At 55.7% G+C, this 27,571-nt stretch overlaps 1 protein-coding gene across 2 annotated transcripts in view; it reads left to right on the top strand.

The window, feature by feature from the left end:
- The window catches only part of TLN1 (talin 1), a 35,050-nt gene extending 9,873 nt beyond the window's left edge, over positions 1 to 25,177 (top strand). The window contains exons 7-58 of one of the 2 annotated variants that reach the window (XM_030968396.1): positions 324 to 451; positions 947 to 1,007; positions 1,279 to 1,383; positions 1,742 to 1,897; positions 2,137 to 2,238; positions 2,447 to 2,523; positions 2,684 to 2,864; positions 3,556 to 3,669; positions 3,998 to 4,106; positions 4,287 to 4,495; positions 4,614 to 4,712; positions 4,906 to 4,956; positions 6,664 to 6,831; positions 7,096 to 7,390; positions 7,487 to 7,653; positions 8,002 to 8,130; positions 8,434 to 8,547; positions 8,756 to 8,869; positions 9,027 to 9,161; positions 9,312 to 9,440; positions 9,553 to 9,655; positions 9,728 to 9,936; positions 10,044 to 10,163; positions 10,324 to 10,521; positions 10,852 to 10,991; positions 11,095 to 11,188; positions 11,342 to 11,431; positions 11,602 to 11,724; positions 11,904 to 12,047; positions 12,365 to 12,526; positions 12,615 to 12,755; positions 12,985 to 13,166; positions 13,521 to 13,653; positions 13,774 to 13,875; positions 13,967 to 14,137; positions 14,302 to 14,451; positions 14,582 to 14,683; positions 14,787 to 14,906; positions 15,200 to 15,346; positions 16,079 to 16,245; positions 16,487 to 16,670; positions 16,912 to 17,037; positions 17,328 to 17,444; positions 17,524 to 17,709; positions 17,808 to 17,915; positions 20,839 to 20,944; positions 21,086 to 21,210; positions 21,504 to 21,629; positions 21,763 to 21,825; positions 22,058 to 22,240; positions 22,908 to 23,033; positions 23,963 to 25,177. In XM_030968396.1, coding sequence (XP_030824256.1) covers positions 324 to 451; positions 947 to 1,007; positions 1,279 to 1,383; positions 1,742 to 1,897; positions 2,137 to 2,238; positions 2,447 to 2,523; positions 2,684 to 2,864; positions 3,556 to 3,669; positions 3,998 to 4,106; positions 4,287 to 4,495; positions 4,614 to 4,712; positions 4,906 to 4,956; positions 6,664 to 6,831; positions 7,096 to 7,390; positions 7,487 to 7,653; positions 8,002 to 8,130; positions 8,434 to 8,547; positions 8,756 to 8,869; positions 9,027 to 9,161; positions 9,312 to 9,440; positions 9,553 to 9,655; positions 9,728 to 9,936; positions 10,044 to 10,163; positions 10,324 to 10,521; positions 10,852 to 10,991; positions 11,095 to 11,188; positions 11,342 to 11,431; positions 11,602 to 11,724; positions 11,904 to 12,047; positions 12,365 to 12,526; positions 12,615 to 12,755; positions 12,985 to 13,166; positions 13,521 to 13,653; positions 13,774 to 13,875; positions 13,967 to 14,137; positions 14,302 to 14,451; positions 14,582 to 14,683; positions 14,787 to 14,906; positions 15,200 to 15,346; positions 16,079 to 16,245; positions 16,487 to 16,670; positions 16,912 to 17,037; positions 17,328 to 17,444; positions 17,524 to 17,709; positions 17,808 to 17,915; positions 20,839 to 20,944; positions 21,086 to 21,210; positions 21,504 to 21,629; positions 21,763 to 21,825; positions 22,058 to 22,240; positions 22,908 to 23,033; positions 23,963 to 24,094 — 7,023 coding nt within the window. In that variant the 3' untranslated portion in view covers positions 24,095 to 25,177. The remainder of the gene's footprint in view (positions 1 to 323; positions 452 to 946; positions 1,008 to 1,278; positions 1,384 to 1,741; positions 1,898 to 2,136; positions 2,239 to 2,446; positions 2,524 to 2,683; positions 2,865 to 3,555; positions 3,670 to 3,997; positions 4,107 to 4,286; positions 4,496 to 4,613; positions 4,713 to 4,905; positions 4,957 to 6,663; positions 6,832 to 7,095; positions 7,391 to 7,486; positions 7,654 to 8,001; positions 8,131 to 8,433; positions 8,548 to 8,755; positions 8,870 to 9,026; positions 9,162 to 9,311; positions 9,441 to 9,552; positions 9,656 to 9,727; positions 9,937 to 10,043; positions 10,164 to 10,323; positions 10,522 to 10,851; positions 10,992 to 11,094; positions 11,189 to 11,341; positions 11,432 to 11,601; positions 11,725 to 11,903; positions 12,048 to 12,364; positions 12,527 to 12,614; positions 12,756 to 12,984; positions 13,167 to 13,520; positions 13,654 to 13,773; positions 13,876 to 13,966; positions 14,138 to 14,301; positions 14,452 to 14,581; positions 14,684 to 14,786; positions 14,907 to 15,199; positions 15,347 to 16,078; positions 16,246 to 16,486; positions 16,671 to 16,911; positions 17,038 to 17,327; positions 17,445 to 17,523; positions 17,710 to 17,807; positions 17,916 to 20,838; positions 20,945 to 21,085; positions 21,211 to 21,503; positions 21,630 to 21,762; positions 21,826 to 22,057; positions 22,241 to 22,907; positions 23,034 to 23,962) is intronic. The other variant, XM_030968397.1, reaches the window with a different exon arrangement.
- The last annotated feature ends 2,394 nt before the right edge of the window (positions 25,178 to 27,571 follow it).

Genomic DNA, 27,571 nt, shown 5'->3' with positions numbered 1-27,571 from the left:
ATGATGGGGAGGTACTTTGGGATACCCAGCTATGTCCTGGGTAAGAGCCAACAATGGCAATCCCAGCCCTGTCCTCTGTGTACTCCAGAGCTCCCCTGGGAATCCCATGTCAGCTCTGTCTGGTAGAAATCATCCTGAAGTCCTGCTGCTGTTCCTCTCCCAGGCTTGATGCCTGTAGGGAGCAGCCTGGTCCTACATACGCCTGTTTTTCAGAACTACTTCTTTTTAAGTGTGTAAAACATGTCGTGCTTGATTATGGAGGAGAGCAGTGACAGGGCTGCGTGGCTGCCCAGCCCACAATGGTGTCTTCTATTCCCAAACAGGCTCGTGATGACATTCTGAATGGTTCCCACCCTGTCTCCTTTGACAAAGCCTGTGAGTTTGCTGGCTACCAGTGCCAGATCCAGTTTGGGCCATACAATGAGCAGAAGCACAAGCCAGGCTTTCTGGAGTAAGTGTCCTGAGGAGCCCCCGGGCTTGTCTTGAGGCAGCTGGGGCAGATTGGCAGCACCCAGTGCCACACTGCATTGTGGGGCTCTGTGGGTTTGGGTGCCCCTGGTGCAATCCCTCTCCTCCCCATAGCACAGTGCCCAAGCATAGGGATCCACACCAGCTATGAGGGGTACCAGCCCCCCATCCTCTGGCAGCCCTATAGGGACATGCAGTCAGCTGCTGTGGGGGTGGCCCCAGCCCACCCCCTGGCCTGCCTTGATGCCACACAAAGGGCGGCATTATCAGCACCTTTACCCCACTCTTAACTAGGGGAACTCCAAGGACAGCTTTCATAGCTGCAGCAATATCTCCCACATTTCTACTGCTTCCAAAAACTTCAGCTTATGCCCTGGCAGGGACTTGTCTGTGGCTTTCAGCTGGACTTCTTCATAGTCAAGGACATACACTGGCTTAGGGCTCTGTGCTAAGAACTCACTTGGCTGTCTGTTGGCAGGCTCAAGGATTTCCTGCCCAAGGAGTACATCAAGCAGAAAGGAGAACGCAAGATCTTCATGGTATGTGCAGTTGGGAGGTTGAGATCTGGACTTTTTGTTCCTCCTCACTAAAGGTTGAGGCACTTCTGTCTGAGGAGCCAGCATACACCAGTCTGGTGGGTGAGAAACAAGAGCTGGAGCTGTAGGTCGGCAGACAAGGCGGCTCCTGAGGTCTCAGAGATCAGAGCTGGTGCAGGGGATGATGGTGGGGTGGGGAGAGCTTGGAAGGGCTGTGCAGTGGTGTCAAGGCAGGACTGTGGATCTGGTGCAATGTTCTGTCTTGCTGTTGCAGGCCCACAAGCAGTGTCAGAACATAAGTGAGATCGAAGCCAAAGTTCGCTATGTGAAACTTGCCCGTTCCCTCAAGACCTATGGGGTCTCCTTCTTCTTGGTCAAGGTACAGCAGCAGCCCCCCTGATCCCACTTCAGACTCACCAAAATTCTGCTTCTTCAGCATCCATCTGTTGTGTCTCCAGCTGCTTCTCCTCAACCTATGTTGCTCCAGTTTTTTTTGCATCTCCCCTGTTGCATTTCCCTGTGCACCGCCTTCCTACTCCTTGGTTCATGCTTTTTCTCATTGTCAAGTTATATTCAACATTGTCACGTTATATTCAACATTGTCAAGTTGTGATAATTGTCACCACTAGAAAGTGTGGCTTTGCGGGTGTTTTGGTAGCTATGGCAGACCTCAGATATCTCTGCCCCTGTGGATCCATCCTGGGGATAGCCCACAGACCTTCTTTTATGGCCCACAGGAGAAGATGAAGGGGAAGAACAAGCTGGTGCCACGGCTGCTGGGGATCACCAAGGAGTGCGTGATGCGCGTGGATGAGAAGACCAAAGAAGTGATTCAGGAGTGGAGCCTGACCAACATCAAGCGCTGGGCAGCCTCGCCCAAGAGCTTCACCCTGGTAGGGACCAGCACTGGTCTCCCATGCCTCCTTCCTGCCGGTACCCCTGTAGGGGGGCTGCTCTCACTCCAGCCTCTCTCTCAGCTGTTGCTCCATGGTGACACAGCCTTGCCCTCCTCTGGTGCCTCTCCCAGCCCTTGCTTTGATGGCTGGTGCTCAGGTGCTTAGTGCATACCAGAGGGGCTCAGGATGGCTGCCAGTGCCCTGCTCTGGTGCTACCCTGTGCCCTGCTGTTGCAGGATTTTGGAGATTACCAGGATGGTTACTACTCAGTGCAGACGACGGAAGGGGAACAGATCGCCCAGCTGATTGCTGGCTACATTGATATCATCCTTAAAAAGGTGAGGCTGTGCTGAGAAGGGCACTGATAGCCCCTCTCCAGAGAGGCATACAGAATGTGCCTTCCAGCTGCCTCCAAACAGCTGTTGGCAGACAGTACTGCTGGGAAAGCTGGAGGCAGGGCAGGGGGACCCTGTGACCCTGGTATGGTGTCTGGGCTGCAGGAGAAGGGGAGGACTTGTGGATATCATTTTCTCTTTCCTTTTGCAGAAAAAGAGCAAAGACCACTTTGGACTGGAGGGTGATGAGGAGTCCACCATGCTGGAAGACTCTGTGTCTCCAAAGAAGTAAGTCTTCCAGGAGCAAGACAGCTGCCAAACAAAAGTTGAATGGAGACTGTGCTCCAGCAAAGCTTGCAGCGCAGCAAGGAGGAGGAGCTGCCACGCCCACAGAGCCTGGTGCCAGCGCTGTAGGCATTCCTTTACCTGGTATTTCTCCCTGTTTCAGGTCAACAGTCGTGCAGCAGCAGTTTAACCGTGTAGGCAAGGCAGAGCTGGGCTCAGTGGCCCTGCCAGCCATCATGCGGACAGGGGCTGGAGGGCCAGAAAACTTCCAGGTGGGCACGATGCCACAGCCTCAGCTGCAAATCACCAGTGGCCAGATGCACCGAGGGCACATGCCTCCCCTGGTAAGCTCTTCTTGTGCTCACCATAGCGCACAAACTCTCAGAGGTGACTGTCAGGCTTGTGTAGACCAATCTGTTTGGGTCCATGACCAAGCATTGTCTTGCTGTGAAGAGCAGGGGCTTTGTGCCACTGGTTTTTTGTGCTTGCTGGTCTGGCTGAGCCAGCATCCTCCTGCGCCTTCTCTGCAAACTTGAGCTACATCCCAGCATTTTAGTCTGGCTAGGGACTGCAGCCTCTCATTTCAGGTCGTAACTGGACAGCCCCACTAGGTCTGTGGTTTGGAGCAGAACCCAATGCTGTGTTTTGGTACCCCCAACTCCTGTGCAGCTGGAGGAACACTTGGAAAAGGCCACGAGGAGGCCGATTTCTTTTACCCTATGCAATCTGTTGTGGGCACTTGCTGTGAAAACCATGTGGGATCTCACAGCATCTTCTCCCCATTCCCTGAGAGCTGTTTAGCTGTGAGATTTAGTTGTAACCATGGTGGCATGAGGCATTTTCCAGTGGGAGTTGCAGAGGAGAAACTCCCTTTTTGCTAAGTCCACCCCAGTTTGTGGAGACCTACCTAGAGTGGTGCCATCAGCAGCTGTAGCCAGGCTACAGGCTACATTGCAGGGGAGCATTTGAGCCAAATATGTAATCCTAGACTCCAAGCCTTTGGCATATCTCACTTATTCTGTCTCTGTGTTGCAGACCTCAGCCCAGCAAGCCCTGACTGGCACTATCAACTCGAGCATGCAGGCTGTGCATGCAGCTCAGGCCACGCTGGATGACTTTGAGACCTTGCCACCTCTTGGGCAGGATGCTGTGAGTGCTGGGTGAAGGTGGGGTACTAGGGGTGGACCTTACTGGAAGCTGGGCTGGGTGAGGCTGACCACATTCCCAGAAGAAGTGTTAGCAGCTCCTGGGAAGATCTGCTGCCTGAAAAGAGATGAGGTTGTATCCCACTCTGTGGGCAGACATGGAAGAGACACTTGGTCATGTTGTTTGGTCAGGGTGGACTAGAGAATTTGGGTGGTTACAGGTCTTCCCACTCTTTTCTTTATAACCTCTTCCTTGCATTTCTCTGTGTGAGCATGTGTGCAGTTACCCACCACTTCTACCACCTTCTCCTGATCCTGTTCTCCCCACTCAGGCATCAAAAGCTTGGCGCAAAAACAAGATGGATGAGTCAAAGCATGAAATCCACTCCCAAGTGGATGCCATAACTGCTGGCACAGCCTCAGTCGTCAACCTCACTGCAGGTACATGGAGAGTTGGAGAAGAGGGATGCCCCAGTTCAGTAAAATGTTTGGTCTCTCTTGTCTGGCTGAAAGACTCCTTCTGCTCCCTGAACGGAAAACCACATCAGTGACAGGTGTGGGGATGCTCTTGGAGCATCACTTGGAGCACATCCCATCCTGACTCCTGTCTTTCCTGTGCAGGGGATCCAGCAGACACGGACTACACCGCTGTGGGCTGTGCTGTCACCACCATCTCTTCCAACCTGACGGAGATGTCTAAGGGTGTGAAGCTGCTGGCTGCACTGATGGAAGACGAGGGAGGGAACGGGCGGCAGCTTCTGCAGGCAGCCAAGAACCTGGCGAGTGCCGTCTCAGACCTGCTGAAGACAGCTCAGCCTGCCAGCGCTGAGGTGGGGAGCTGGAGGGGCTGTGGGACTGAGAGGAAGGGGAAAGCCAAGGGAAACCACTGAGTGAAGTTTTTAAGGCTTGCTCATGAGCCTTGTGTCGGTTTTGCCTTGTTCCTTGCAGCCTCGCCAGAATCTCCTGCAGGCTGCTGGCCTGGTGGGGCAAACCAGCGGGGAGCTGCTGCAGCAGATAGGGGAGAGTGACACTGACCCCCGGTTCCAGGTGAGTGCACCCATCAGCAACCAAGGACAGCCGCTCTGTAGAACTATTGGCCTTTGCACAGGACCTCACAGGAGGAGTCCAAGCTGAACATTCGCCGGTGCCATTGGTGACTTTATGAGGGAGGGGACAGACCATTGCCCATCTCTGTCTCTAGAGTGATATAACAACTCTTAATCTTGTGGATTCTGTGTAGATCCCAGAAAACCGGTGTGCTTGGATCCTGCCTTCCTCTGAACCAAAGACGGTAAAACAGGCCTGGCTTGGCTTGGTGATCCCTGCCATCTCCAGTGTGAAGGGGGCTCCTCTGGGAACTATAATCTGAAATCTTTGGAGAAAGGCTCTTGCAAAATTCTGCTTTTCTGGTGGTTGGATCAGAAGTCCATGCACTCGGGTTGCTGCTGGAGCAAGTGCTGCTCTGGAGATCACCCCTTGCAGCCACTTCAGTTCCTGCCTGCTGCTCCCTGCCTGTGGGAGCTGCCTGCCTGTCCCCATCAGAGACCCAGTAGGGGTGGAGCCTTGTGTGGCAGTTTTTTTTAGATGAGCTGTCTGCCAGCTGGCTTTCCCATGATTGCTCCTGCCAGCACAAAGGAGGTAGCACTGTGCTGGGGAGGACAATCCAGACGTATAGAGACCAAAATGCTCCAGAAAGAGGGGGTTTCTGTTCATGGCAGCCACACGGATTCAACTGAGTAGAGAGGCCTTGAAAGATCCAAGGGGAGCAGAAAAGCTAGGAGCAGGGCAGAAAGCCATGTTTGGCCATGCAGCAGTGCAGGATAGAATATCCCCAAAGGTCAGATTTTGGACCTGGAAGACAATTTGCAGTCAAGCAGCAGGATGTTCTGCCTCACAGTTGTCAGACCCGAGTGTATGTACTTCCTTTGATGGGCTCAGATGCCGTGGTCTGGGGACTCTTGAATTGGATGCATGCACTCTCCAGTCTTTCCTCCTGTCTCACAAGGTGATGGATTGCAGTTGGAGTAGTCTTGGCTTGCAGGAGGCGAGGGGATGCTGTGACTCTTCTGGTTTGGTGGCCGGAGGCTTACTTCTTGTGGGGTGCAGGGCTTCTTGCTGTGATCACACACACAGCGGGAGGCTGGCAGCTGCAGTAGGCAGAGAGCCCTGCCCTGCCTACCAGGATTTTTGCTATTTAGGGGTGGTGCTACCAGTTTTCACCAGCAGTGTGCCACAGGGGCTAATCCTGAAGGCTGCAGCGTGCTGTCATACCTGGTGCCCTGCAGGAAAGCCGTTCACTGTGTGCTGATCCCTGCCTGTTGCCTCCTGGCACCAGTTGTGTACCTGCCACCCAGGAGAGAGGAGGCTGGTTGCCTTGTCACACCTCTCTTTTAGCTTCAGGACTAACAGCAGAGATGTATTCTAGCTTGTCAGACACAAGTTAGAATTAAAAATAAAAATAGCTGGCCTGCAATACAGGTGGCCAGCATGGAAGCATCTCCCACTTTCCTCTTGCTGGCAGCTGCCCGTGGTGTGGGTGTGCCTAGGCTGGCTTGTGCCTGTTGTTTGGCCAGGAGGGTTTGTCATCTTTTCACTGTGTTCAAATGTTTGCAAACCCAATCAAATCCAGGAAGTACCAGCAGTGCCTTGCAGTAGGTTCCTGCTGTGGTACAGCTGGGGACAGGTGGTTGTCTGGGGAATGAGTACTGCAGTGATGTTGAGCATTGCCCAAGCTCCTGTGGGTGGTGTTCATGGCAGTGCAGACTGCAGCTCAGGGCCAGGCTACAGCCTCACTGCCAGCTGTAGAACACAGTGGAGATGGGATCAAGGTGCTGCCAGCCTTTCCAGCTATTTAGTGCTGCTGGTGCTGGGACAGAGTGGATGAAAGGGCCCTGAGGGCTCACATTTCCCATCTGAATATTTCACGAGAGCCTTGCAGATGGCTGCGGCTGCTCCTACTGCCACGGCTGCCTCATTGACCCTTTCTGTCCCCTCCCAGGACATGCTTATGCAGCTGGCAAAGGCAGTGGCCAATGCTGCTGCTGCGCTGGTGCTCAAAGCCAAGAATGTGGCTCAGAAAACAGAGGATGCCGCGCTGCAGACACAGGTGATAGCAGCGGCCACCCAGTGCGCCCTCTCCACCTCCCAGCTGGTGGCCTGCACCAAGGTAAGCAGCAAGGTTAACCCCTGCCTCAGCATGGGTGTGAGCTTCACCTGGCTGGAGGGCAGCTTTGCAGCGGGGTCCTAGGTGTGCCAGGACCACATGTCCTAAGGCAGGGCATTGGGAGTCTGGAAGTGTGGGCTGCCTCTTGTTGGAGGCCCTGCCGCTGTGCCCAAGCAATGACGATCCTCTTTGGAAGAGCAGAAGTTTGGGATAGCTCCTCCATAGAGCGTACCATGCTTGCTGCCCAGCCTTTGTTCTCCCTTCTAGGTTGTGGCTCCTACAATCAGCTCCCCAGTTTGCCAGGAGCAGCTGATCGAGGCTGGCAAGTTGGTGGCCAAATCAGCTGAGGGCTGTGTGGAGGCCTCTAAGGCAGCCACCAGCGATGACCAGCTCCTGAAGCAGGTGGGGGTGGCAGCCACAGCTGTCACCCAGGCCCTGAATGACCTGCTGCAGCACATCAAGCAGCATGCCTTGGGTGGGCAGCCCATCGGGCGCTACGACCAGGCCACTGACACCATCCTCAACGTCACTGAGAATATATTCAGCTCCATGGGCGATGCAGGTGAGAGTGAGACACCCAGGGCAGAGCACAAGGGATAGGGAGGTATCAGAGAGCCCCTGGGACTTGCTAACAGGCCACACTTCCATTCTGTTCCAGGGGAAATGGTGCGTCAGGCTCGTATTCTGGCCCAGGCCACCTCTGACCTTGTCAATGCCATCAAAGCTGATGCTGAGGGAGAGACAGACCTGGAGAATTCACGCAAGCTTCTGAGTGCAGCCAAGATCCTGGCTGATGCCACTGCCAAGATGGTGGAGGCTGCAAAGGTCAGTGTGTGGGGAAAGGTGGATGCTGGGTTTGGCCCCAGCCCTGTCTAATGCTATTGGCTCAGTGCTGGGTAGGAGATGAGCAGCCCCTGGTTGAGCAGCAGTTCCCAGAGCAAGGTCTTGCATTGAGCCAGGGACCTGTGGCGTGGACTCCTCCTGTGAAGGAGCCTCAGAAAGCAGAGGAGCTGTTATTGCTCCTGCTGCTGGACTCTTCCAGAGGGGCTGTGAACATCTCCCAAGTACTATAAACAGGTCTGTCTTGTGGGGGCCAGAGCAGAGGTTCTGCTCCAGGAGGAGAAGTGACTCTGTGGTCCCTGAGAGGTGTGATGGGTTTTCTGTTTTCTCTAGGGAGCTGCAGCCCACCCGGACAGCGAGGAGCAGCAGCAGCGGCTGCGTGAGGCAGCAGAAGGGCTCCGCATGGCAACCAATGCTGCAGCCCAGAACGCCATCAAGAAGAAGCTTGTGCACAAGCTGGAGGTGAGATGCTGGGCAAGGATCAGCAAAGGGCAAGCAAGCAGAGTCAGTGAGCAAGGCCTGTCCAGGAACCCCCATACAACTCCTCTTTCCAGAGGGATAAAGTCCTTTTCAAGTACAGTGTCCATGCTGCGTCACAGAGAAATCTTCCTTCCCTTGTGTGCACTGTGTTGTTTTGGGGTACTGGGAATGCTTGGGTGCCACAGGAGTAGGCACAGGTGAAGTTGTTTGGGGGATCTGGGCCCTGATCATGGCAGGGGGGCTCAATACAGACTGCCAGTGTAAACCTGTGCCTCCCTGTGCTAGCACGCAGCCAAGCAGGCCGCCGCCTCGGCCACACAGACCATCGCCGCTGCTCAGCACGCCTCCTCCTCCAACAAGAACCCCGCTGCTCAGCAGCAGCTGGTGCAGAGCTGCAAGGTAAGGGCCTGGGCCTGATCCCAGCATCTCCTGTGCTCCCTCTCCCTGTCTCATCTCCCCTTAGCTATGCTGGTACTTCCTGCTCCGCCACAGTGGTCAGACTGGACCCTGGGGTTCTGACTTAGGTCCTGTAGGAGCTGGTCTTTCGATCACTGGTCCTGGGTTGAATCCATGTGTGATCCTCTCCAGTAACCCTGTTCTCTGGCAGGTGGTGGCAGAGCAGATCCCAATGCTGGTGCAAGGTGTGCGAGGAAGCCAGTCCCAGCCGGACAGCCCCAGTGCCCAGCTGGCTCTCATTGCTGCCAGCCAGAACTTCCTGCAGGTACCCGTGCTGCCCAGAGCCTCCCATGTCAGCTCTGGCATTACAGCCTTCCTACCGTGCCTGTCCCTTTTAAGACACGAGGAAATCTTCTGCACACAGGCAGCTGAGATGCTGCCTGTTTGTTCCCTTCTCACTGCTTTTTTTTCTGGCCCAACAGCCCGGTGGGAAGATGGTAGCTGCAGCCAAGGCCACTGTCCCCACCATAACGGACCAAGCCTCTGCTATGCAGCTCAGCCAGTGTGCCAAGAACTTGGCCGCAGCTCTGGCTGAGCTCCGCACAGCAGCCCAGAAGGTGAGAGGCTGAGCCTCATCCTGCAGTGAGACACCAGCTGTGCACAGTGGTGGGGAATGGTGGGGACAGCCTGGTGGCAGGTTCTAGTCTCTGCCACAACCAGCTGGGCTCAGTGGTCACCTTCTCACCTTCCCTTCTGCTCTGTCACAGGCTCAGGAGGCGTGTGGACCCCTGGAGATAGACTCTGCACTGGGTCTGGTGCAGAGCCTGGAGAGGGACTTGCAGGAAGCCAAGGCAGCTGCCCGTGATGGCAAGCTCAAGCCTCTTCCAGGAGAGACGGTGAGGGTGCAGGGAAGGGTGGCTCAGGAAAGGGTGGCTCAGGGTGGACTCTGAGGCAGTGGAGTTGCCAAAGGTGCAGCTCACCAGCATGTCTCAACTCGGCCCCCTGCAGATGGAGAAGTGTGCCCAGGACCTGGGGAACAGCACCAAAGCTGTCAGCTCTGCCATCGCTCACCTCTTGGGAGAGGTGGCCCAGGGCAATGAGAACTACACAGGTACTGGCCTCCACAACAGGGCTGAGGGAAGGGGCACTGAGCTGACAGACATTGACCTCTCCATCCCCCCAGGAATTGCTGCCCGGGAAGTGGCCCAGGCCCTGCGCTCACTCAGCCAGGCTGCCCGTGGTGTGGCAGCCAACACCTCCGACCCGCAGGCACAGAGTGCCATGCTGGAGTGTGCTAGTGATGTCATGGACAAAGCCAACAACCTCATTGAGGAGGCCCGGAAAGCAGTGGCCAAGCCTGGTGACCCAGAGAGCCAGCAGCGCCTGGCCCAGGTGGATACAGGGAGTACACCAGTGTGCCCCATCAGGCTGTGGGAAGGTTATGGGGCTGGCTGGGTGGTGGTGAGGTGAGGTGGTGACCTCTCTTTGCTTCCCTTCAGGTGGCCAAGGCAGTGTCACAGGCCCTGAACCGCTGTGTTAACTGCCTGCCAGGGCAGCGGGACGTGGATGCTGCCATCCGCATGGTGGGAGAGGCCAGCAAGAGGCTGCTCTCAGATTCGGTGAGCTGAGCTAGGGCAGGAGGGGAAGGGGAAAATCTGGCAATGCAGGCTGGTGCAACTGCATTGGGTCACTCTTGCATATCCCCAGGCATGTGCCAGACTTTCATCTGCCATCTCCACTCATTTCTGTGCCTCTCCTAAACTCTCTTCTTCCTTCCAGTTCCCTCCTAGCACCAAGAGCTTCCAGGAGGCACAGAGCCAGCTGAACCAGGCAGCAGCAGGGCTCAATCAGTCTGCCAATGAGCTGGTTCAGGCGTCGCGTGGCACCCCTCAAGACCTGGCCAAATCCTCTGGCAAATTCGGACATGACTTCAATGAATTCCTGCAGGCAGGAGTGGAGATGGCCAGCCAGTCCCCGGTGAGAGGAAATGCTTGTTGGGGTATCCTAAATCAAGGCAGACATTTGGGATATCTGAGAAATTAGCTGACCAAAGGCAGAGTGGCAAGGCAGTGGTGGTTAGGGTGACTGTGGCCAATGCAGCCAGGGAGATGGGGAGTGGAGCTGTGCAAAACCACAGCAACAGGGAGAAGGTGGCTTAGGTTAGTTCAGCAAGAATTCATATTTCCTTGCTGTTGGCGGACAAGTTGGATGAAGGGAACTAGCTCAGCTTGAAAATCCCCAGAGAAGACCCAGGATGGATGTAGGCTTTAAAAGGTGCTGCAGAAAACTCATTTTGGCTTATTGCAGAATAAGGAGGACCAGGCACAGGTAGTGTCGAACTTGAAGAGCATTTCCATGTCCTCCAGCAAGCTGCTGCTGGCTGCAAAGGCTCTCTCTGCTGACCCTGCTGCTCCCAACCTCAAGAATCAGCTGGCAGCAGCAGCACGGTAAGAGGAGCTGCTGCCTTAGAGCAGCTGGCCATAGACAGTAGTGGGGCTGGGTGGTGGGGCATGCATTGATCTGTGGATCTTTCTCCCATGTCCCTGGCAGGGCTGTGACTGACAGCATTAACCAGCTGATCACCATGTGCACCCAGCAGGCCCCAGGCCAGAAGGAGTGTGACAATGCCCTGCGAGAGCTGGAGGTAAGAAGCCACATATTGACAAGGCACTGGAAGGGTTGAGATGTTGGGTATGGGGGAGCTGCACCCCACTGCAAAGAACAGGAGGGAATGAAGAAGAGATGCAAGTGGAGGATGCAGAACTTTCCTCTGGGTGTGACACCTGTGTCCCTGCAGACGGTGAAGGAATTGTTGGAGAACCCCACCCAGACTGTCAATGACATGTCCTACTTCAACTGCCTTGACAGTGTCATGGAGAACTCCAAGGTAAGCCCTGAATGGAGGTTTGAAGAAGAACAGGGAGGGCTTGGGAAGGATATGTGAACAAAGAGAAAGGTGATTCCTCCCCTACCAATCAAACACAGTGAACTCTGATCCTGGGAGCACTGTGGGAGTCAGAGGCCGTCTCCATAACCAGTGTGTGGTGTGTCCTGCAGGTGCTGGGAGAGTCCATGGCTGGCATCTCCCAGAATGCCAAGAACAGCAAACTGCCTGAGTTTGGTGACTCCATCAGTGCCGCCTCCAAAGCTCTCTGTGGGCTGACAGAGGCAGCTGCCCAGGTGAGACACACTCAGTCCCAGCCCTGAGCCTTACCCCAGGGGCATAGTTGTTGCATGCACCCCCACCCCTGCCTTTCCAAATCAGTGGGAAATGCTGCAGACTCCTCAGCAGCCCGTGCTCTCTGTCAGCCTCCCTGCAGTGTGCAGGCTCTCTCTCACCACATCTCCCATGTTCCTAGGCTGCCTACCTTGTGGGGGTCTCAGACCCCAACAGCCAGGCCGGACAGCAGGGCTTGGTGGATCCCACTCAGTTTGCTAGAGCTAACCAAGCCATCCAGATGGCCTGCCAGAACCTGGTGGACCCTGCCTGTACTCAGTCCCAGGTGAGTGTGGGGTGGCGTTCCATTATAGGCATTTGATTGCATCAAAAGGAGTATGAAGCTAGTTGGAAGTGCCACATCCCAAGAGTTGGCCAAGATGATGACTAGTGTCTCATCAGGCCCCATCAGCTGCACTGGGAGCCAGCTGTCAGCTTTGGTGCAGTGGTGACAGTCCAGACAGGGCATGCAGGATCTTGGTGATCCTTCTTGGGTCCCAAAAGGGATACCTGTGGTCACTGGTGCCCTACACAGGGTGGGTGAGAAGGGAGAGCTGTAGGAATAACGCGTGAATCCTGCCTTAACTCCGCTTTCCCCTGCAGGTGCTGTCAGCAGCCACCATCGTAGCAAAGCACACCTCAGCCCTGTGCAACACGTGCCGTCTGGCGTCCTCCCGCACTGCCAATCCTGTGGCCAAGCGCCAGTTCGTCCAGTCGGCCAAGGAGGTGGCCAACAGCACTGCCAACCTGGTGAAGACCATCAAGGTGTGGAGTCCCTTCTGAGGCAGTGCACTGGTGGTGGGTTTTGGGGTGCAGTGGGGGTTGGATAACTGCTCTGGTCTCTCCACACCAGGCCCTGGATGGCGAGTTCAACAAAGAGAACCGGGAGCGGTGCCGTGCTGCCACCGCCCCTCTCATAGAGGCTGTGGATAACCTGACAGCCTTCGCTTCCAACCCAGAGTTCGCCACCGTTCCTGCTCAGATCAGCCCAGAGGTGGGATGCTGCTCGGACAGGGAGGATGGAGCCTGGCTGTGACAGGCTCTGCTCGGGTGGAGAGAAGCTGTGTCTTCCCCTGAGCCTGGGGAGCCTGCGCTGAGGGGGTGTGATGGGGAGATGGCAGCAAGCCTTGGGCTTCAAGGGGCTGCTCCAGGGTAAAGGTCATGGGAGAGGGGGCAACTTCCCATGCACTCTCCCTTGCCTCACCTGTTGTCTCCCTGTGCAGGGGCGCAGAGCCATGGAGCCCATTGTCATTTCAGCCAAGACCATGCTGGAGAGCTCTGCTGGCCTCATCCAGACTGCCCGCTCTCTGGCTGTCAACCCCAAGGACCCACCACAGTGGTCAGTGCTCGCTGGCCACTCGCGCACAGTCTCAGACTCCATCAAGAAGCTGATCACCAACATGAGGTGAGCAGAGTCCTTCTCTGGCTGTAGCCGTGGCTCTGTCCCTGCTGGCACATACCCCTGCCCTGAGCAAGCATTCCTGGGGATGTTTTGGCTCATCATCTCCTTGAAGACAGCTGGTGCAGGCAGGCAAGGGACAGGATGGAAGACGCTGTCCCTTTTGTCCTTCCTGGAAGCTGCTTCTCCAGTTCTCACAAGGGTTGATGGGAACACACATTGATGTGCCCAGGCTCTATCACACTGGGTTGCCCCAAAGCCTGGGAGAGGGGTCTTGCCCCTCACCAGCACCAGCCAAGGCGGGGGGTGAAGGGATGGTGTAGCAGCTGCCAGTGCTTGGCTGATTCATCTGTCACTCAGGGACAAAGCTCCAGGACAGCGGGAGTGCGATGAGGCTATTGAGGTCCTGAACAGATGCCTGCGGGAGGTGGACCAGGCATCCCTTGCTGCCATCAGCCAGCAGCTGGCCCCCCGACAAGATATCTCCCAGGAGGTGGGTCAGGGACATGCTGTGGGCAAGCCTAAGGGACTGGGCATCCTCCCACAGACTCTTAGCAGCATGAAGGGACCTCAGCCCTGCTGCAGCCTCATGCAACACCCTCTCTTTGCACAGGCATTGCACAATCAGATGATCACAGCTGTCCAAGAGATCAGCAACCTGATCGAGCCTGTGGCTGCTGCGGCACGGGCCGAGGCCTCACAGCTGGGGCACAAGGTAATGGGAGTATGGCACTTGATGCCTGGGAAGGAGAGGTACAATGCAGCTGGGGCTGGAAGCTGCTGGTGCTGACACTGCTCTTCCCTAGGTGTCCCAGATGGCTCAGTATTTTGAGCCACTCATTATGGCAGCTGTTGGCGCTGCCTCCAAAACACCCAACCACCAGCAGCAGATGAACCTCCTGGACCAGACCAAAACACTGGCTGAATCTGCCTTGCAGATGCTGTACACAGCCAAGGAGGCTGGTGGGAACCCCAAGGTGAGCAGGAGGGGCACGTGTCAGTGCTGTGCCCTCCTTTGCATGTGGGTGCTGCATGGTGCACACACGTGAGCCAGACATGGAAAACCCAGAGTCAGTGTGCAGCATCCCTGTTGGGAGGGGAGCCACCACCTGTCTTCCCTCACTCTGGCTTCTCCTTGCAGCAAGCTGCCCACACTCAGGAGGCTCTGGAAGAGGCTGTGCAAATGATGAAGGAAGCAGTGGAGGACCTGACCACCACCCTGAATGAGGCAGCCAGTGCTGCAGGTGTCGTGGGGGGCATGGTGGACTCCATCACCCAAGCCATCAACCAGGTGAGGGGAGCAAGGAGAGGACCTGGACAGAGCTGGATGTGGGAGAGAGGGAGAGTCAGGGTCAAACCCTACAAGCTAAAGACCTTGTGGGTCAGAGCTGGATCCAGAATCTCCTGGTGTTCTCTTTCAGCTGGACGAAGGACCCATGGGTGAACCAGAAGGTACCTTTGTGGATTACCAGACCACAATGGTGAAGACAGCCAAGGCTATTGCAGTGACTGTGCAGGAAATGGTGGGTGCAAGCAAGCCGGTCACTCTAGAATGCACTGCCTGCCACTGAGTCAGGCTACTGCCCTCCTTGCCCTGTCCAACTCCTGCTCTTCTTCCATCAACAGGTCACCAAATCCACCACCAACCCAGATGAGCTGGGCATACTGGCCAACCAACTCACCCATGACTATGGGCAGCTGGCACAAGAGGCCAAGCCAGCTGCCCTCACTGCCGAGAATGAGGAGGTGCGAGCCCAGGGGAGGTGCTGGAGTGTGATGTGGGGCAGAGCAGGGGCTGTTGGGGCGTGAGAACAGAGAACAGGGACATTTGAACCTCCCATTGGAGCTGGGGACAGGCAGCTTTCACACCTCCCCTGAAACATGACGTAGAAACAAGGAGCAAAGCTGCGTTTCCTTTTTCCTTCCCCTGAGTGGGAGGATTGGGAAAGAGGAGCTGAATGGCGGGTGTTTCCCAGCGGGTGTCACAGATGCAGGGCCTAGTTCCCTGCTGACTCTGTCACACACACATTCTTCTGCAGATCGGCTCCCACATCAAGCACCGGGTGCAGGAGCTGGGTCATGGCTGTGCTGCCCTGGTCACCAAGGCTGGAGCCCTGCAGTGCAGCCCCAGCGATGCCTACACCAAGAAGGAGCTGATAGAAAGTGCACGCAAGGTTTCTGAGAAGGTAGGTGGTCAAGATGTCAATGGTGAGGTGGGAGGGATACTGGATTCAGCCATGTGCCCCTGGAGCCACCACTCCAAGGGTGGTTTCCTGGTCCTGTTGGAATCTGTTGGCTTTCTTGACCACACTCCCCCTGCCCAGCTGATGGGGTGGAGGATGGATTCCCCTCTGCAGACACTGTAACAGCAGCTGGTGGGTGAGTGTGATGCCCAGGTGCTGCAGCCTGGGAAAACTGATCTACACACTGGTGACAGGCCAGGCTCTCCAGATCAGTTCTTGCAGAGTTGGGCAAAGCATCTGCAAGCAATGCTTGCAGCTCACACTCAGTGATCAGTCTCCCCTTCACCTTTTGCTGGCATCCTGTCCATCAAGCCAATCTAAAGAGCACACTTCTGACAGACAGATGAAAAAATGTGGCTTAAAAAGTCCAGTTGATATGGGTAGAGAGCAGTGCTTGTCAGCAAAAACACAACAATAAACACTTGTCAGCCTGGCATCTGCAACTCTTACTAATTTGAAAACTAGCTGAGTCCAGCATCTCTTAGACCACCAAACATGATAGTTGCAAGGTAAAAATAAATAACTCTAAGCTAAGAAGGGGTGTGCAGACCAAAATATTCCCAGTTCCTCTCCTTGGTATGAAGCAGCGCCACCCTTGGGGGTGTTGGAGGTGTGTGCAGTGAGGGTTCCCTGAACCTGCTGTACTCCCCCAGTCACTTTACTCGTACCCCACAGGTATCTCATGTGCTGGCAGCTCTTCAGGCAGGGAACCGTGGGACACAAGCCTGCATCACAGCAGCCAGCGCTGTCTCCGGCATCATTGCTGACCTTGACACCACCATCATGTTTGCTACAGCAGGAACTCTCAACCGGGAGAACTCTGAGACCTTTGCTGACCACAGGTACCCAGGCACCCTGTCCAGCCTCTGCTCAGCCAGAGACAGGGGTGTCAAGCTGTGTCCCATGTTTTTTCTGAGCTGTGGACCAGTCCCAAGCAGAGCTTCAAGCTCAAGTTGTGCTGGCTCTATTTCTCAAAACTCCAGCTTGTACATGGGAAAAGCAGGATCCACAGTCTCTCTGTACCCCAAGGACCATGTGTGCAGTAGAGAGCTGTGTCATGCCTGACACACATTTTCTCTCCAGGGAGGGCATCTTGAAGACAGCCAAGGCACTGGTGGAGGACACCAAGGTGTTGGTGCAGAATGCCACAGCCAGCCAGGAGAAGCTAGCCCAGGCAGCCCAGTCCTCTGTGTCCACCATCACCCGCCTGGCGGAGGTGGTGAAGCTGGGTGCTGCCAGCCTGGGATCTGAAGACCCCGAAACCCAGGTGTGGTTGGGTGTGTGGGCTGAGTGGAGACTGCTGGTAGCTTGCTTGGAGGGGTTGAGGGATGCAGATGTCATGTGGTGCTTAGGCTGGATCCCAGGAGTTGGGGAGAGAGGGGGCTGGGCTTTGGCTGGTGCTAGCTGAGCTGGACTCCCTGTGTGGCCTCTGGTGCCCAAATTTTCCCTGCTGAGCCACACCAAGTGTGACTTTAGTTCAGCCATTCCCCTGATCTTGCTCTCCCCAGGTGGTCCTAATCAATGCTGTGAAGGATGTGGCCAAGGCACTTGGAGACCTGATTGGTGCCACCAAAGCAGCTGCTGGCAAAGCTGGAGATGATCCTGCTGTCTACCAGCTGAAGAACTCTGCCAAGGTCTGTGCTGATTGTGATGGGAAGAAGGAGGGGAGGCAGTGGGGTTGGAGAAAGAGAAGTTTTCTTCTGCCTGTTTGGGCACAGGAACACAACTCGGGTGCAGTTCAGGACAGAAGGGTAGGAAGGGACACATAAAAGGTGGAGCACAGCTTGCAGAGGAGCAGTTGAGGCAGTTTGAGTGGAGTATGGGGATGGGGCAGTTTGGAACCAGTCCAGAGGGGAAGGACAGGTGCTGGCAACAGGCCAGAGCTTGTGTGGGAATTCACCTGGCTCTCTCTCTCCTCCCATAGGTGATGGTGACAAATGTCACTTCCTTGCTGAAGACAGTGAAGGCTGTCGAGGACGAGGCCACGAAGGGGACACGGGCACTGGAGGCCACCATCGAGCACATTCGCCAGGAGCTGGCGGTGCGTACGGCCGCGGGGCTGTGGCTGCCACGCTGCTTGCCTGCCGCCCTGCGCCTCACCGCTGCCTCTCGCCCCACAGGTCTTCTCCTCCCCGGTGCCTCCTGCCAAGGTCTCCACCCCAGAGGACTTCATCCGCATGACGAAAGGCATCACGATGGCCACAGCCAAAGCGGTGGCCGCTGGCAACTCGTGCCGGCAGGAGGATGTCATTGCCACGGCCAACCTGAGCCGCCGGGCCATTGCAGACATGCTGCGCTCCTGCAAGGTGGGGCGGGCAGTGGGGGTGGATCTGTAGCACGGATTTGTGGGTGGAGGGGGATGGTGCTGGATGTGAATAGGGGTTTCCCTGTGTCCGGGTTGCAGGAAGCAGCCTACCACCCGGAGGTGAGCGGGGACGTGCGGCAACGGGCGCTGCGCTTCGGCAAGGAGTGTGCTGATGGCTACCTGGAGCTGCTGGAGCATGTGCTGGTGGTGAGTGTCCCCACTCCGATTCCCAGGGTGGGCAGAGGCTGACCGTGGATTGCCTGGGTGTTCCCCAGATCCCCAAGGTCCTCTAGGCTCTTCACCTCTTCCCACTGAGCCCTTTGCACAGCCCACGTTGCTGCCTGTGCTGGCACAGCGTGTGTCCATGCCCCTGCCATGGAAGCAGATGTCAGAGAGCTCAACAGGCTCTAAGAAAGGTATTTTGCTAAGAACAGATGGAGATTAACTGACTGCAAACAGATGGAGGCTGGAAATCAATAACATGGTAGCATAATCTTGTAAAAATACAGCTTCCAGTAAAAGTGATAGGAATAATGGACCTCAGGCAGTGGGAAAACAGTGTCATGCCGACAGCACTATGTGTGGGAGATGAACAGTGCCTCCCATAGCAAAGATAATGACTGGAAGCGCCCACTGCACCCTTTTGATCCAGTCTCCCTCTGCCTGAGTCCTCCCAAGGACTTCAGCTGCAACATTAGTTTACAAGAAGTAAATTAAGCCTCTAGCATGGTAGGAAAGATCCAGTGAAGTCCTTCCAACAGCTTGCATTCTTGGCAAGACCACAGAAGTGGAGTCAGGGCACTGTGGGGATGTGCACACTCAACCCATGGTGCTGTGAGATCTCTCAAACAAGACAAAGACTGACAGTGATTCAGCTCTGTCAAGGTTGCACTAAGCTGGTTAGTGAGAGTCTGCTGTCTGGGATCACCAGCTACAAAGTGGTGGAGCCTAAACTGTGGTTTCCTGCAGGGAAAGCCCCCTTAGGCAGAGGGTAACCAGCACTGGCAGCAGTAGGGGGAAGTGGGCAGGAATCGATGGCTAGAAATCGAAGCTGCGTAGAGGAGAAGTCAAAGAGTGGTTTTATTCAAGGGAGGCAACCACTGGGGTACAGTTCCAAGGGGAGCAGTGGGTTTTCCATCCTCTGCATCTAGATCAAATGTCTGCCTGGAAGATGCTTCAGGCACACATGAATCATGGCAGCCAAGGCTGAAGTGCTGAGTAGAAATTCTCTGGCTGACCTGTTGTTAACAGATGATTAGGCTAATGACTTAGTGTGGCAGTGCCCGAGGTCAGCCTACTTGCAGGAACACGCCATTCCCCTGTATTTTGGGTGTTACCATCCTGCTGCTGTGCAATGTTTTGACTATCATACATTGGAACATCCTTAAAAATGTTCACTGGAGGTGCCTCTTAGTAAGCTTGTAGCCTCCGGGGTGCCTTCAGCTCCAGACCGAGATCATTTAGCAGTTTTAAACATGTTGTCAGACCAGACAGCACGCTTAATAATAAGGCATTTAGACTAGATGTGCCCATGAGGGCAAACCAGACATCACTGTGTGCCATCACTCTGAGCCTCATGCTGCTCTGGTCTCTCTGCCGGGATGGCCCAACACAAGGGCAGGAAAAAGCCACGACTCAGTCTCCAGAGCACTGTGGTCTGCGAAGGCAGGAGTGAAGCTCACGGGTCCTGTTTATCAAAGGACAGCAGGTTCCTGGGAAACCACAAGCAGGAAGGATCTAGGGGAATGGGAAGGGAGATGGCAGATGGCAGATGGGGTGCTGCCTCATTCCCCAGCAGCAGCAAGGTCATTGCTGTACACTTTGTCCCCAAGCAAACCAGTGTCTTCTGCAGAGCATGAACAAGTATGGTTAGGGTTCAAGAATAAGGGTTATTTGTCTCAGGCTGGAAAACATGGCTCCCGGCAGAGGAGTGGGAAAGCCTGCATATTTCACTGGGGAGGGGTAGGAATTTGAACCTCCATGGGGACTTGGTATTTGGTAACAATAGGTCTCTCCCTCCAAAAGCAGAGAGATTCCGTGGCTCAAAACTGCAGTGAAGCAATGCAGGGTGGGGAGAACTAAGGTGCAAAGGGTGTGAGGAGGAGAGTGGATCCATGGCTACTCTGAGTGTAGGTGGCTCCTCTGGCTGTGGGAGCCTCATCCAGGTGCCCTGTCTTGCCTGGCCCTGCAAGGCTGAAGTAAGAGCTAATACTGGCAGCACAGCTCCCTAGAATCTCTGATCCTTTGTTCCCACTGCTCCTCTTGGCTGCTCTTCAACCCTCACCAAAAAGCACCCACCTTCCCCTACCCTCCCCTATCTCCCCTCCTTCTTGCTGGGGTGTTCACTGCTTTCTTTTCTCTCTTCTCCCTCCTCTCTGTCAGCCGGTGAGTAAGGCAACACTGGGGTGCCTGCTGGTCTCTAACCTCAGCATGAGCCTTGCTCATGGTGTGTCTGTGTGCCCAGCCCAGTGCTGGGGTGGGACTTGCGTGTGTCCACAGGGACCCTGGGGTCCTTGTGTTTGTGTTTGTGTACTCACCCCTGCTCTAGCTGATGGGCAGCTGCTGCCTGTCTGGTGCAAGTTGGGCCAGCAGTGAGCTCTGCTTGTGCATACAGACCCTGTGTGCGTGCACATGTGTGCTGTGGTGTGTGCATGTGTCCCTCCAACCCAGGGGAGGAACCCTTAGGGCACTGTCTGCCACCTCATCCTGATGGGCCAGCCCTCCTTGGCTGGGATGTCACTCCAGGGTATGCCCCTTGGCCCACCTTATGTTTGCAAACAAACCTCCAAAATGGGGACAGCAAAGGAGATATGGAGCTTGACATTATTTGAAAGGGAGAAATCTTGGTATGGGTAGCTGCTCAGTGCAGAAAGGCTTGTGCTGAGGGTCTTGTGTATGTAAGATGTCCCAGAAGCTGTGGATGCAGGAGGGCCCTGGGGAAGCTCATCCTATCCTGGGGCACAAAGAGAATAGCCAGACTCACCTGAGAAAGTATCTCAGACAGTGCCTGACGTGTACACATGTGGGAGGGGGCTGGGGGATCCCACCCTACTTCCCTGGGGAGCGCACCCCAAACAGACCCATGAAGTTTCCCTTTTTCCAGTTGCTTACATCTGCTCCTTCCCCCCAGATCCTGCAGAAGCCGACCCACGAGCTGAAGCAGCAGCTGGCAGGCTTCTCCAAGCGCGTGGCCAGCTCTGTCACTGAGCTCATCCAGGCAGCCGAGGCCATGAAAGGTAAGGAAAGGTCCTGCTCAGAGGGGCATAAACAAGGGCTGGGATTAGGGTGGAGGGCTCAGCAGCTGCTGGAGGAGGCAAGGAAACTCAGAAATTAGACTGCATGCAGGTGTAACCTGCCTGGCTTCCCGGTGTTCATAGGGACGGAGTGGGTTGACCCAGAAGACCCCACTGTCATCGCTGAGAATGAGCTGCTGGGGGCAGCAGCTGCCATTGAGGCTGCAGCCAAGAAGCTGGAGCAGCTGAAACCGAGAGCCAAGCCCAAGGTAGCAGTGCTGAGCCTTGTCTGACCTTCGTGCTCAGCTTGGGGTGGGCTGGGGCTCCCCTGTCTGTGCTTTAGGTTTGAAGGCCCATCTGACAGCTGGTCCCTCTTCCTGTACTCCTGCTACCTCCCACATCCCCAGCTGAACTTTCCTTGGGTAGCCCATTTCCCACTGCACCCCATAGCCCTTAATCCAGCTTTATATGTTTGCCCTCAGTCCCCTGCAGCCATCCTCCTGTTCTGCTCCATCTGTCCCAGCACTCCTGCTTGGGACTCACACTCTGCTTTTGCCCACAGCAAGCAGACGAGAGCCTGAACTTTGAGGAGCAGATCCTGGAAGCTGCCAAATCCATTGCTGCAGCCACGAGTGCCCTGGTGAAGGCAGCTTCAGCAGCCCAGCGGGAATTAGTGGCCCAAGGAAAAGTAAGGCCATAAGAGGGGAAGAAGAAAATGTAGTGAAGGGTTCTCCCTTCTTCTGGGGCTGCTTGTAACCCTCATGCCTGTGACAAGAGGTGTGCAGGATGGTGACCCTTACTCCTTCCCTCCTTCTTCATAGGTGGGTGCCATCCCAGCCAATGCAGTGGATGATGGACAGTGGTCCCAGGGTCTCATTTCAGCTGTAAGTATCAAGGTCATGCTGAGGGGTTGAGGGGGAAACTTTCCTCTTGACTCCTGCTGTAAACACAAGGATGCTTTGCCCTTTTGCTTGTCCTCAGTGGAAGAAGCAGCCATGCCTCTTCCTCCCTCTCCCACATGCTGTGGAAGCTGGTTCTTACCATCCCATGCCCCTACCACCTCCCTGGAGCCAATCAGAGCTCCTGTACCTCCCCTGACAGCCTCTCTTGCCACAGGCACGCATGGTGGCTGCTGCCACCAACAACCTGTGTGAAGCCGCCAACGCCGCGGTGCAGGGCCATGCCAGTGAGGAGAAGCTCATCTCCTCTGCCAAGCAGGTGGCTGCTTCCACAGCCCAGCTCCTGGTGGCCTGCAAGGTGAAGGCTGACCATGACTCAGAGGCCATGAAGCGGCTCCAGGTGAGTCCTAGGCTGCCTTTTCAGCCCCGGCTGTTTGAAGGGTGGCTGGGAGTGGCATGAGGGCATGTGGATGCTTTCCGGGGCTCATGCTCCCTGCCTGTATGCCATCAGTGGGAAGTTCATTGGAACACAGGCTCCAGGTTGCTTGGATTTCACTGCTAGCTGTGTGCCAGGCATGTGAGTGATGCTGGGCTGCTCAGCCTGGCAGCATTCAGAAACAACAACCTGGCACAGGAATACCTGAAATGGGTGCGCTTCCTCACTGGTATTCAAGAGGTTAATGTGTGGAAGGCATGTTCTGTAGCACCGTTAAACCTCAGAGGCCATGGCACATAAGAGGTTAATGCCTGTGTGTTGGGGAGTTAACATGGGGTCTCAGCACTGGGGCCAAGGGCTGGGGAGAGGCAGCAGGGCTGCCTCCCAGTCCCTGCCCTGCTGCTCAGAGAGGAGCCAGAGCCTGCCTGGGAGCAGAAACGCCTGAAATGGTCATGAGCGGGTGACAAGGCAGCGAGCCATGTAAAGGAATCCCTGCCAGCAGCTCCCAGCACTCCTGGCTGCTGGTCCTGCCTGCTGCCCAGCCTGGGGCAGGAGTTCCTTCACACCCCTGGACAGCAATCATACTCTGGGGCTGTGACTCACACTGATGCTCTTCTCCTGCCTGCTGCAGGCCGCTGGAAATGCCGTGAAGAGGGCATCAGACAATCTGGTGAAGGCAGCGCAGAAGGCAGCTGCTTTCCAGGACCATGATGAAACGGTGGTGGTGAAGGAGAAGATGGTGGGAGGAATTGCACAGGTGAGGAGTGAGGGCAGGAGCAGCTCTAGGTGCCCCCACAACCTGTGTGTGCCAGTCTCAGAAGCATGTCCTACCACCCACCAGCACAGGTCATGTCTTGAGAGAACCTCACAAAAATGCTGTGATTTCACCCATCCCACTGTATCATTGCAACGGGCCCCTGGCCGGGTAATAATTGGCATAGACTCCATGTATTAAAGAAGGCTGATTAATATATCTTTATTAAGAAACCCATACTTTTATACCTTAGTTTGCTACAGGTGTACTTGATTGGTCCTTTAGTCCAAACACCATCACCACTGGTTAATTAAGAAACCACCCTTTGGTAAACAATCTCCATAAGACATTCCACATGTTCACAATACAAGGTACAGCAAGTTAAGAATTGTTTATCATTCTTTTCTCTGATTTTCTCACGGACTTTTCCCATAACAATGCCTGGAGAGGTGTTTTGCTCTGTGGCCAGAGAGCTGCTGCCACACCACTGAGCACCAGTTAAACAATGAGGCCTCACCTTATCCTGCCACAAGTAGCAGTGGGTGATGGTGCATGCACTCTCAGGAGTGTAAAGCCCTGGCTTCTCCTTAGTGCAGAGCCCACAGTATCCTTTGTGACACAAGGAAAAAGCAGAGCAGTGGGTAGAGGGCAAGATCTGCCTAGTGTGGGATATCACAGTGCTGGCTCCCTGCAGCTGAGACTCTTTACACAGCACATGGGGCAGAGCTCAGAAGCTGTGCTGTTCTGCTTTATGTCCAGAGTACCATGCTCCCACCCAAGGGACAAACAGTCCTCATGCCCAGTGAGGCAGTGGCTGTGATGGGAGGGCAGCAGCAGCCAGAGAACGCAGCTGTGGCATTGGCACTGCTGTGGCAGAGGCTCTGGCCATCCCTGTGGGAGGCAGTTGTGACCTTGGGGCTCTCTCCTGGCAGATTATCGCCGCCCAGGAGGAGATGCTGCGCAAGGAGCGGGAGCTGGAGGAGGCACGGAAGAAGCTGGCAATGATCCGGCAGCAGCAGTACAAGTTCCTGCCCTCGGAGCTAAGGGACGAGGAGCAGAACTGAGCCGCACGCCCTCCGCTCACCGCACAGACTGCCGCCTGCCCACCTGCCTGCTCCTATTTAAGACAACCTGCCACAAGCGAAGGGCTGTCTGGGCTAGACCAGAGCTCTGCCCGCACCCAGAGCAACGGGACTAACTCAGCTGCCCCTCCAAGCCGGTGCCGCACCAGCAACTCCGCTTCGCTGCCCAGCCACCTTCCCATGCACACCCAAGGCACAATCAGAGCGCTCGGAGGGACTCGGTTGGGGTGGGAGCCGGGGCTGCACTGGCTCAGGGCTCACCCGCCAGCCCCGGGGTGCGGGCCCACAGAGCTCTCCACTGCAAGGGGATATTTACTTGTGCCTTCTTCCTTCCCTCTCATGCCCCTTTTTTTCTCTCCTCCACGCGGGATGGGGACAGGTGGGTGGCTTGCCCTCTCCTGTGCCATGGCATGCAGGGAGCAGCCACCCCTCGCTGAGCTATCGCGTGGAGCTGCCTTTCACCTCCAATGCCTTATTGCTGGCTGAATCTTCCTCTGCAGCTACCCTGGAAGACCCTGAGTCCCCCTCATGAGTATGAGTATTTTTTTCAGCCCAGACCCCTCTGGGGCAGCAGGCAGCAGGGCTGGAAGCCACAGTGCCTCCACTCAGGATGGGGGATGATGTGATGAATTCACCCCCAGAGCTGTTTTTTGCCTTCCTGCAGGGCTTCCCCCCAGCTGCAGCCCCAGCCAGCTCTGCCTTCCTTCTTCTTCCCAAGTGCCTGCATTGTTTTCCAAGGTTTGCAGTATTTTTGTAACTTTTCCATTTCTCTAGTATTGAGCCTGCAGCTTCCAAAGTTCATTTATTTCCCTGCCTGCCCATGCCCTGCACACTAACACCCAGCTCTTGCTGGGGTCCCGTAGCCCAGCATCCCACCCCTCCTTGGCTCCAGGACCCCTTCCTTCCCCTTTGCACTCGCTGAGGCTTCTCTCACCATTTTGATACTTTTAAGCATCCCATATTAAAGATTGAAGGAAACCAGCTCCCTCCCACCCCGGGATGGGGTGGGGGATGCCAGTGTCTCCTCAGAAAGACGCATTCATCAATAAAATCTGGTTTTCCTGCTTTCTTGCCAACTGGGTATCAATGGGCCTCTCCAGGAGAAGGGGAGGGCAGGGAGGCCTGGGCGCCTTCCCTCCCAGCAAAGGGAGGGGGGGAGTGTACCACGGGTGCTTATACAGCATGGAAAATATTTGAGGCACGTCCAGCCCCAGGCACCCGGCAGGCCGGACCCCCGCTGCCAGCCATGTGCTGGCCTCGCAGGTGCTGCCGGGGGGCCACCGCTGCAGGAGGGGATCTTGGGGATTTTGTTTCTTGGGGATTTGGGCTTCAGTGAAGGCAGGGGGGATATTTGTGTCTGGAGCTCAGCTTCTGGCCCCATTCCTGCTACCATCCAAATATACTCCTGGGTAGGGTGCAGTAGGGGTGCAGGTGGGGTGACTCCCACCCCATAGTCACTGGTGGGCCATCAGTGGGGAAGGAGCAGTCTGTTGTGGTGTGGGTCTGGGAATGTGGCCGGAGCCTTCCCGGCTGCCAGCATTGATCTCACGCCCCGAAATAGCCCCCCAGAGCCAACCTGTGCAGGCAGCAGCTGCCCCAGCGTGTCCCCACCTGTTCCCACCCTGTCACTCAGCAGGGATTTGGGGGGCCTAAGCAGTGGCAGGGCAGGCAGAGGTGATGTGGGGTGCAACAGGGGCACGGGCAGGTTGGCACATGTCCTTTGCCTCTGGGGCTGTTCTGATACTGTGAGCTACAAACATCAGTGGCAAGGACAGCATCCTGCACTATTCCCAACAGCAACCCCCATCCCCCTGTGGTCATGTCCCTGGGGGTGTGGAGGGGCTCTTTCTCCTAAGACACTTACCCCTGGCCAGGCTCCAGGGTGGATTTGTGGCTCTCACAGGCATCCCAGTCCTCCCAGCTGTCCCCTGACAATCTGCGCTGGCCTGACCCAGGCTCTCACCCAGGTACCAGCTTGGACATGGGGCCCTTTGGAGTGTCCAGCAAGGACAGCGAGCAGGCACGGCATGGCAGCAGCTCTGGCCTCATCCTGGCATCCTGGGGACAAGGGAGCTCCAGCACCCCCTGCACAGGGCTGTAAGCACATCCACTGCTGTGTCCTCCAGCTTGAGTACAAGCAAGAGGTGGTGGCATAAATACCATGGGAGGGACACAGGGGTGTGATTAACCACTGCCCCTCAGTCTCACACACTGATCAAAGGGTTATTTTGGCAGGCAGGTTCAGGAAAGCACATACAGAAGTTTGGAGCTGGGATGACCAAATCTTAAGGTGCCAGGCCACCACAGGGATCCAAATTCAGCTAAGCTGGAGGTTAGTGGGCAAACCACGTCCCAGCTTCTTGGGGAGCTCAGGGATGGGGCAATGGGGGACTGCACCTGGAAAGGTCCCATTAGTCATCAGGACAAGATTTTCTTTGGAAGTAAGGTCTGACCCTAGTGTGAAATATGGAGGGGACTGCCATCCTTGGAGACCTTAGCCCATACAAGGCTAGGCATGGGGCAGCAAAGGGAGGGATGTGCACCCACGCCCCTCTGCACCCTCTTCTCTCACAGGTTACCACAGAGGTCAGGCTTAAGGGCAGAATCATGGACCTTGGCTCCCAGATGATTCCAGCAGTGTCCATCAGACATGGCTATGATGCCTGGAGCAAAGAGAGCAGAGAGAGAGAGACCAGCATCCTTTGTGGGCACATCTGAGGGCTGGCCTGGTTCCAGGGCAGTTTCCTTGCTGCTTGCACCATGCCCATTATTATATTTGCCCCATGCACTGAGCACATGAAGATGTTCAAGGCCATGAAGCTGCTTCAGGCTGAAACATCTCGCAGAAAAACAATTATTCTCTCCCAGGAATGATGGGAGATGAATCTTCCCCCTCCCGTCAGAAGCCGCACGCTGGCAGTTACAGACTCTCCTAGTCCAAATATGTGCCTAATTTATCAGTACTAATAGCTTCTCTCCAGAGTCCAGCAGTGGCTCTTCTGCTTTCCCCATGGAGCCAGCAGCCTGCTGGTCCTTGACTGCTCCCACCCCTCCTATGCCCTCCACCATCTGGGCCTGAGGGCTCCTAAAAGGCACTTTCTCCAGCTGTCAAAAACTTTTCGTTCCTCTCTTCTTGGAGCACTGGTGCCCAGAAGTTGCATCAAGCAAGGGTTGGCTGCAGCCCAGGGGCAATGGGCTGGGGGAGCCTGCGCACCCCTCCTGTCCCCATCCCATCCCAGCCTTCCACACGTGCCACACGGCTCCCATGGTCCCTCCACCAGCTCCTTCCAGCCCCCCCGGCCCACAGCCCACCCTGCAGCTGGGAATGTGCCAGAAGCATTTACGATCGTTATTAAAGTACAGGTTATTTTTGGAGGAGCTGGGATTTGAAGGGTTTGCATTTTTTTGCCTGTGGAATACAGTTTATTTAGAGCAGAAAGACGAAGAGGGGCAGTGAGC

Source organism: Camarhynchus parvulus, chromosome Z (assembly GCF_901933205.1).
Source record: "Camarhynchus parvulus chromosome Z, STF_HiC, whole genome shotgun sequence".
Taxonomy (NCBI): Eukaryota; Metazoa; Chordata; class Aves; order Passeriformes; family Thraupidae; genus Camarhynchus; species Camarhynchus parvulus.
This window is presented reverse-complemented; position numbering and strand designations above follow the sequence as displayed.